Genomic DNA, 9,457 nt, shown 5'->3' on the forward strand with positions numbered 1-9,457 from the left:
AGTACTCCCACACCTCCAACGTCCTCCATGCTTCACGGTGGGAACCACACAGTGAAGGAAAAGCAGCCAACAAGTGCTCAGCATAGGTAGGAACTCCTTCAAGACTGTTGGATAAGCATTCCTCATGAAGCTGGTTGAGAGAATGCCAAGAGTGTGCAAAGCTTTGAAAGGTCTTCCGTTCACCTACTCTGCATCTCGAAAAGGAACTAAAAATCTCAAATTCGGACTCATCAGACCAAAGGACAGATTTCCACCGGTCTAATGTCCATTGCTCATGTTTCTTGACCCAAGCAAGTCTCTTCTTCTTATGGGTGTCCTTTACAGCCAGCAGCATATCATCCTGCATCCCATTGCTGGCTTGCTTCTGAAGCTAAGTATGTTTGGTCCCTGGATGGGAGACTTGGGGCATTGGGCACCCTTTCCCAATGCCCCAGGTCAGTGATTGGGGACATTCCCCTGTGTAGGGTGCCGTCTTTCAGATGGGATGTTAAACGTGTGTCCTGACTCTGTGGTTACTAACGAGCCCATTGAACTTATTGTAAGAGTAGGGGTGTTAACCCTGGTGTCCTGGCTAAATTCCTAATCTGTCCCTCATACCATCATGGTCACCTAATCACCCCCAGCTTACAATTGGCTCATTCCTCTCCCCTGTAACTATTCTCTAGGTTGTTGCTGTAAATGTGTTCTCAGTCAACTTCTGGTTAAATAAGTAGTGGTTTCTTTGCTGCAATTTGACCATGACTGACCTTCATGTCTTAAAGTAATGATGGACTGTCGTTTCTCTTTGGACTTGGTATTTTACCAAATAGGGCTATCTTCTGTATACCACCCCTACCTTGTCACAACACAACTGATTGGCTCAAATGCATTAAGGAAAGAAATTCCACAAATTAACTTTTAACAACACACCTGTTAATTGAAATGCATTCCAGGTGACTATCTCATGATAGTCACCTGGATTTTGATTACTACATGATTCCATATGTGTTATTTCATAGTGTTGATGTCCTCACTATTATTCTACAATGTTGAAAATAGTACAAATAAAGAAAAACCCTGGAATGAGTAGGTGTGTCCACACTTTTGACTGGTACTGTATATATTAATTAAAATCCCATTCACAGAAATGTTTGGTTTCTTGGAAAATAATAGGATAACAATTGAATCAAGGATAAAAGCTAGTTTATTCAAGTTTATATTTCATGTAGTAAGCTATTTGAATGTACAATGTGCAAATGAAAAAAACAAACCATCCCACAGGTAAGACAGTTATCATTTCTAAAAAGACATGGCACATTTTTCAATACTTTTAAAGCCTGAGTGATTGATTCACTACATTATTGCTATCTGAAAGCGTGATTCCCTTTATACTCGATAATTCAGAACATATACAGGTACAACAAATCAATAGCAAGTATTCATATTGCATAATCGTTGCTTAATGCCTGCCTTCCCCCATTAAAAATGCATTCTCTTTGGTCCAACATCATGCCTTTTAGGCCTCCGAGTCCAAGGTATATCGAATCAAACCTTTAGCTTTCTCTTTAAGACTTAACCCAAACAGAATACAAGTATTTAAATTTGTATCCACTTAGAAGTAGTGCTGAGCAATTAGTGCTTTTTGAGGTCGGTTCGGTTTCATTTAAATTCTTAAACAATAATCCCAGTTTTCGATTTCGATAATATATTAAATGCATTATGTGGGTTGAATGCGGTAACACAAAATAAAACAATCATTAAAAGTCCCATGATGGTAGTGACTGCCCATAACTGCTTATCACTTATTAACCATAATTTATTCACATTACTTTAAACAAATATTTGCATTGTGTATATTACATTTGTTTTATTTTGATTACTTATAGAGCTTCTGCCTATGCTGTCTGACAAAATCAAAATGTTAGTAGTTCTTCAAAGTAAATAAGACATAGAGAGCAACTGCTCTCTACCCCTCTCGATCGAGTGTTCTTCTGTCTCAAGTAGGATTCTGGTCATGGTAGTTAATTACCACGTTTTCTGCACTAAACTACGTAGAATTTTGTCCTGTTGGAAACTACAACTCCCTCCTACTTTGCAGTTCGGCATGATCTGGTTTATCTCTAGAGAAAATGTGCATAAAGGGAATTCAAAATATTGAACCGACATAGGTAATTTAGAAATGTTGTGTAAATGCGCAGCACTACTTAGAAGTCCAGTAAACATTGTGCACATAGCTAAAAAGGTCCCACAGGATACACAATCAAGTCATAGTAATGTCTAGACAACAATATCAAATCAATGTGGAAAGTAGAGATCTTTGGTCAACATAGACACAATGCAAGGGATCTGCTTTTTGGCAGTAAAGCCAGGCATGTTGGACATAGACTCGAAGTCAAGTGCCACCATGTGGTTGACACGTGTCATGATCTGCATGATCTCCAGCTGTTTGCCGTACCTTTGTAACATCTCACAGAGGGCCTGCACGAACCAGGAGCCTTTCTGGGTGTTCCTCCAGGAGTAGTAGCCTATGGAGAGGCATGGACGTCACAAACCAATCAGACCAACCAATCACTAATCTCTCTAAAGCACATACATGGTCGTTTTTGTACATGGTACAGTGCAATTACCATACAATGGCTATAGTAGTAGGCTTATAGTCTACTGTCATACCCGTTTGCAGTTTGTGTGTAAAAGTTATAACATATATCAGTACTATGTAACATACCAATGTACCATGTAAATGTAACATATGTAGTATGCACGACTGCAGACGTTTTTTTCTCAATACCAAATAATTTCTTGGTAACAATTAAGTAACTTACTGCGATTGTTTTCAATTAAAATGGTGATGTCACTAGGCTGGCAAAACTCTATCCACCAAAACTTTTCAAACAGCTCTTACACTAAAAAGGCATTATCATTTCCACAATTTCAATTATTACAACCTCAGTGTGGAAATAAATATAAAGAAATCACATTTTTGACTGCCATGGGCCTTTAAAGTATGTCAAAGTGGGGCATTAATAAAACAGGGTTTATTACCTGGAGCTGTAGAATAAGCGTAGAGAAAGTCTGCCTCAACAGGAATCCTCTCTGGAGAGTCATCAGCAACGGAGTCTGTCTCTATGCCACCATCCAGGTCATTGCCACGGCACGCCTACTCACCAGATCCACAGAAAGGATCAGGGGTTAAGGGCCAGGGGACGATAGGCTACTCTTAGCAATGTACCACTGAATATCAGTCACGCAAATACATGTTCATCACTTCAATACAGAAAGTTTGAACAGGCAGCTAAAACCTTACAGTACCTGGATGAAGAAGAGTTTGGGCTTGCCCACCAGCGTTTTGCAGCGGTCGCCCCTAAAGAGACCAGTGAGCTTCTTGAGTTCTACGTTGCCATCTGTGCCATAGAAAACCCCCTCGTCTCCATGGCTCAGCATCACACACACAAAGGAGGCCGACTGGCTGTGGTCGTCTTGAGACACTGAAAATGTCACACGCACGCACACACACAGTGGCTCTTGAAGTCAATCGAACTTAACATTAAAAAGAGATTTCCTTCAGTTGATCAAATTTTGCCAGATGTCACATCACTACTACCAACACTAGTGCAACTTATTTGTAGACAATCAGAAAGAAACTTCTCAAAGGACTCCACAAAGAAAGACAATCTAACTCGGACACTCACATCACAACTGCTGAGCTTACCTTTGCAAAGCAGCTGTTGTATCTGTTGCACAGTCTGGTCATTGGCAACCTTCACTTTGTACCCCAAACTCGAGAACACTTTGATCGCATGTCCTGCATCCACATCTGTTCCATTGCGAAAGCTCATTCCTTTAAAGGGAAACAACCAATGAAGTGTATATAACAAAAATCGGACATTCCATCATAACCTGAACAAGTGAAATGGACAAAAATACATCGTACAAACTTAGGCCTACCTGTGTGCTTGTCAAAGTTCTTGTTGTTGATGATGACACACTGTCCAAGGCTGGGGTAGTTCATCTTATATGTGTACATGTCAGCCGGAGGCTTAGCGTCTACTTCAGGATTCTCTGTCGTAAACCTTTGCACTGAGGGACTGCCCAGCCTGGAGCAAAAGGAAAAAGTTCCTTTTAACACTGAATCGGCTGCGGCACAGTGGGCAGACAATAACACATTGCAGAAGTCCTTGCACAGTGATTAAAACGTCTACATTCACTTTTCACTGTCCATGTTAAACTGGCTCCACAGGTACGTTGAAAATGCATGTTGTTTGGCTAATGAAGCCAGCTGACATGCTTGAAGGCACAATGACAGCAGGTTTTAGGTTATGATCAGACACGCAATGTCACATTGCATTCTAATGCAGATGAGAGGATAATTTGTCCGACCCTATTCAGGGATGAAATTACGTTAAAAGATGCTTTCACAGAATGTGACAGCTGATAGAACTATGTAAAAAGAGGCTCACTCGCCCCGTGCATGCCACCCAAATGGGTATCTAAATAAAAAATCTGAGTGCAAACTAATAGAATAAAATACAGTGCCTTCAGAAACTATTCACACCCCTTGACCTTTTCCACATTTTGTTGTGTTACAGCATGAATTTAAAATAGATTGAATTGAGATGTTTTGTCACTGGCCTACACACAATACCCAATAATGTCAAAATAAAATATGAAAAGCTGAAATGTCTTGAGTCAATAAGTATTAAAAAAATGTGCTTAACAAGTCACATAAGTTGCATGGACTTACTGTGTGCAATAATAGTGTTTAAAATGATTTTTTTTTTTTAAATGACTGCCTCATCTCTGTACCCCACACATACAATTATCTGTAAGGTCCCTCAGTTGAGCAGTACATTTCAAACACAGATTCAACCACAAAGACCAGGGAGTTTTTCAATGCCTTGCAAAGGGCACCTATTGGTAGATGGGTAAAAAAAAGTAAAAGCAGACGATGAATACAACACATTACTGAGTACCACTCTCCATATCTTCAATCGTAGTGGTGGCTGCATCATGTTATCGGTATGCTTGTAACGTTAAGGACTGGGGAGTTTTTCAGGATAAAAAATAATTGGAATGGAGCTAAGCACAGGCAAAATCCTAGAGGAAAACCTGGTTCATTCTGCTTTCCACCAGACACTGGGAGAAAAATTCACATAATCTACAGTGGAGTTACTTACCAAGAAGACAGTGAATGTTCCTGAGTGGCTGAGTTACACTTGACTAAAATCTGCTTGAAAATCTATGGTAAGACCTGCAAATTGTTGTCTAGCAATTATCATCAATCAATTTGACAGATCTTGAAGAATTTAGAAAATAATAATAGGCATATGTTGCACAATCCAGGTTTGGAAAGTTCTTAAGATGTAGCCAGAAAGATTCACAGCTGTATTTGCTGCTAAAGGTGCTTCTACAAAGTATTGACTCAGGGATGTGAATACATATGCAAATGAGATATTTCTGTATTTCATTTTCAGTAAATTTGCAAACATAAAAAATAAAGTTTTCATTGTAATTTTTGGGGCATTGTGTGTAGATGGGTGACAAAAAATTAAACATTTTAAATTCGGGCTGTAATACAACAAAATGTGGAATAAGTCAAGGTGTATTAATACTTTCTGAAGGTAATGTACATTTGATTTTGATGCCCACCCTCTATTCTTTGGGTAGATGATAGGGTTGACAGGAGAAATGCATTGCCTTACCCTTGTGCAGCTATCCCTTTGGCATCCACCAAATCAGACATGGTATCAGTCTCAGTAGCGCAATCACTCATACAACACCTATAGTTGTACTGAAAGAGAAAATAATAAGTTAATCACACACACACAAGTTCCAAAGTTGAATCCACACAGGAGACAAGCCATAATCTAAGTCAACTAAATTAGTTAACCTACTATCAACTGTGGTTCAATAGTGAATGTAGCTAGCCATTTCTTTTTACAGTAGTACTGTTAGATATTATGACATGTAACACCAGCTAAATAACTAGCTAGTATGCTAACGTTAATAGCTAGCTAACGTTAGTTACCAAAGTCTGTTTAGCTAACTTTCAGTTAGCTAGCTAGCTACTCTTATCAAATTTAGCGGATACGGTAGCTAGTACAATATATATATAACGTTATGAAGTAGCAGTAACCTCGTAAATTAATGTTAACGTTACCAAGTTGAATTTGAAAGTGAAACGTCTCCTGTTCTTGTGTATATTACAGTACATTACATAAGGTATCAATGAAAGGTGTAAAAACTTTAAACATAATTACTTCGCATTAAGGCGTTGAAATACACCGGTGAGGGAGTAAACCTGAAGACTTCTCTGCAACTAAACGAGGTTATCTGATACTTGTTCATGTGGTGTCAAAGAAAAAACGTATCATTGTGCAAAGCAGCCAATCAAACACCATAGTTTATTTCCTGTGTGGGCGGCATAAAGGACACACCTTGACCAAAGCCGGTCATAAAGTTTCCAGAGTAGTGTGACTTTCCTGAGAATGAGGCAGGCAGGTAAAGACAAGCGAAAGATGGCGGTAGCGGATGAGTGGGTTCTGAATAGAATTGTGGTAGAATCAAGGAGAATTGGAGTGTTGTCCAAAAGAATGGAAAACGGAGCAAAGTAGTGTACAGTGATGAGAATGACCTTTCGTATCTAGTAGGAGTACGGTTTGTTAATGAGGAGCAATTGAGCAGAGTACCAATCTTGAAAAAAAACATTTGAGTTATCTAACTGGTGGAGAGAGTGCTGGGTAAAGTGAAGGCTGTAAGGATCTTGAGAGGCGGGCTTGTTTTGATTTTTGTTGAACTTCTGCGGATCAGAAGGAACGTGCCTTTTGTGTCTTTTGATACGTTTAAAATGTCGTGTGTGTCTCTTCGGAACTGGGCACCCCTCAAGGGGGTTATATCTGGCGTCTCGTGGGCTGTCGAGTTTTGAAGAGATTCAAAATATTCCTGGAGTGATTGAAGCACGTCGGGCGAATCGTGTGGTGAATGGTGAAGAGTCTATCTGTTCTGTTCTTTTGTTTTTGGATATGGAGTCTCTCTCTACTCAAGTGCAGTTATCATATATTAACTACAGAGTCCGAGCATTTATCCCAAGACCAATGCAGTGTGATCTGTGTAAAGCTGTTGGCCATGTCGCAAATGTTTACAGAAGGTAGAAGCAGAGATGTCCAAGTTGTGGAAAGGATCATATTATATGTTATAAAAGTGATGAATATGTGACTTGATGCCATGTCTTCTGAATGCCCCATAAGGGTGAAAGAGAATCAGATGGCCAAAGTCAGGGTTTTACAGAGCATTTCATATGTAGCAGCTGTGAAAAGGGTTGAGGGTTTGAATGGCGCACCAGAAGAGTCCATGGTAGTGGATAGGCCTACACTGCAGGATACAGGGGTTGACATTCACCAGCAGGATCCTGACATTTTAAAGATTACGAAGGTGGACTTTGTGGCATTTATAGCTATGGTAGTTAATGGCACTGCCAAGGTGGAGAGAAGGTCCAGGAAGATAGAAATCATTGTGATTGCGACAGAGCGTTTCCTGGAGCTGAAAGATATCTCAGCGAAGGACTTGCATGCAATATTGGCACAAGCCGTTACCACCCTCTCAGTTCCCACAGCCTGAGAAGGGAGATATGGAGAACTAAAAGTAAGAAGAGGTGGTAGTTTTGTTTGTTTTGGCAATGTACTATTTTTATTAGGGTGGATTAAGTTAGTTTCACTATTACGTATGGATTTATTTATATACCTAACAGCTAATCAAAGGGCTACCCAGACCACTCTTTTACGTTTCTGCTACATGTACATATTACATCAATTACCTCGACTAACCGGTGCCCCCGCACATTGACTCTGTACTGGTACCCCCTGTATATAGCCTCGCTATTGTTATTTTACTGCTGCTGTTTAATTATTTAATTTAAAAACAAATATTATCTATTTTTTACTTTTTCCTCAAACAATGTTGTTGGTTAAGGGCTTGTAAGTAAGCATTTCACTGTAAGGTCTACCTACACCTGTTGTGTATTTGGCTCATGTGACAAATAACATTTGATTTGATTGTAGTGAAGAAAAATTAAAGTACAGATACCCCAAAAACGACAAAAGTATTTTTTACTTAAGTACTTTACACCACTGGATAAGGTACTCATTACTCAAACATATATTTCAAAAACCATAGGCCGACCGTACTTGAGAAATCTTATATACATTCTCAAAAGGACCATTTATAAATGGTGAATAATCACCATTTTTAACAACTGTAGCATAATTCATATCTGATACAACCAATAAAGTATCTTAAACTTTTATGAACATGCAGTATAACTGGAGAACATAGAGTATCAAACTACTGTACTTGATAAGTGCATTTATATCTACCCCTCTCAAAGTTTCATTGCCAGGATTATTAATTTACACCAGGAATGGACTTTGATGAGGGTGGTTGCACAAAATAATCTGAATTTATGAGGGGCTGCAGTGGCCGGAGGATCTGCATACCCACACATGCAGTCAGAGCCGTCCATATCCTTTTGGGGACTTTAAGCAACATTTTGTTGGGGGGCCCCACACCTTTCAAGCTAAAATGTTAGTCCCCCCACACCTTTGAAAGCGGGAAGAAAAAAATAATATTTTAGAGTTCATTTCTTGAAATTCTACAAATTTTGCCATGTGGCTTAGATAAAATGTTGTCGTTTTAAAGCAAGTTTGCTGCAATTCTACACATTTTGCCTTGGGCTCGGAGAGGAGATTTAGCAATTTTATAACTAATTTCATGCAATTCTACTCATTTTGTATTTGTATTATGGATTCCTATGGATCCTGGGGTCCAGCAAAATGAAGGCAGTTAAATACAATTTTTTTTAAAAATTACTATACATTTCACAACACATTAAGTGTGTCCCTCAGGCCACTACCCTACTACCACATATCTACAACACATAATCCATGTGTACCTGTGTGTATAGTGCATATTTTATTATGTTTCTGTGTATGCGTATCTGTGCCTGTGAGTGTCTCTTCACTGTGTGTGAGTCACTTCACAGTCCCCGCTGTTCTTTAAGGTGTATTTTTTATCTGTTTTTTAAATCTGATTTTACTGCTTGCATGAGTTACTTGATGTGCAATAGAGTTCCATGATGTCATGGCTTTATGTAGTATTATGTGCCTCCCATAGTCTATTCTGGACTTGGGGACTGTGAAGAGGCCTCTGGTGGCATGTCTTGTGAGGTATGCATGGGTGTCTGAGCTGTGTGCTAGCAGTTTAAACGGACAGCTCTGTGCATTCAACATGTCAATACTTCTCACAAATACAAGTATTGATGAAGTCAGACTCTCCTCTACTTGGAGCCAGGAGAGATTGACATGCATATTGTTGTTATTATCTCTGTGTACATATAGGGGCTATCCATGCTGCCCTGTTCTGGGCCAATTGTAATTTCCCCAAGTCCCTCTTTGTGACACCTGACCACACGACTGGACAGTAGTCC

The 9,457-nt window shown here is 39.4% G+C and overlaps 1 protein-coding gene across 2 annotated transcripts; it reads right to left on the reverse strand.

Annotated features, from left to right (window-relative positions):
* Positions 1-1,165: 1,165 nt before the first annotated feature.
* Positions 1,166-6,759, reverse strand: LOC110525880 (caspase-3). 2 transcript variants are annotated; one of them, XM_021606364.3, is made up of 7 exons: positions 6,237-6,759; positions 5,679-5,767; positions 3,925-4,073; positions 3,689-3,817; positions 3,289-3,464; positions 3,022-3,136; positions 1,166-2,504 (listed from the first exon to the last, which is right to left on the reverse strand). In XM_021606364.3, exons 2-7 carry the CDS (start codon positions 5,747-5,749, stop codon positions 2,275-2,277), a joined length of 870 nt encoding a protein of 289 aa, XP_021462039.2. In that variant the 5' UTR covers positions 5,750-5,767; positions 6,237-6,759; the 3' UTR covers positions 1,166-2,274. The 2 variants fall into 2 exon arrangements, with proteins under 2 accessions (XP_021462039.2, XP_036835947.1); XM_036980052.2 differs by having other exon boundaries at positions 6,137-6,311.
* Between the last annotated feature and the right edge of the window lie 2,698 nt (positions 6,760-9,457).

Source organism: Oncorhynchus mykiss, chromosome 6 (assembly GCF_057628025.1).
Source record: "Oncorhynchus mykiss isolate SJ-2025 chromosome 6, ASM5762802v1, whole genome shotgun sequence".
Classification (NCBI taxonomy): domain Eukaryota; kingdom Metazoa; phylum Chordata; class Actinopteri; order Salmoniformes; family Salmonidae; genus Oncorhynchus; species Oncorhynchus mykiss.

Bases quoted from the DNA above. Each gene is read 5' to 3' on its own strand.
- LOC110525880 (XM_036980052.2), bottom strand. From the start codon at position 6,190: ATGTACTGTAATATACACAAGAACAGGAGACGTTTCACTTTCAAATTC. The intron at 3,465-3,688 runs GTAAGCTCAGCA...TGACATTTTCAG, and splicing joins ACAACAGCTGCTTTGCAAAG to TGTCTCAAGACGACCACAGC. The intron at 2,505-3,021 runs GTAATAAACCCT...GCCTCTCCATAG, and splicing joins CGCTTATTCTACAGCTCCAG to GCTACTACTCCTGGAGGAAC.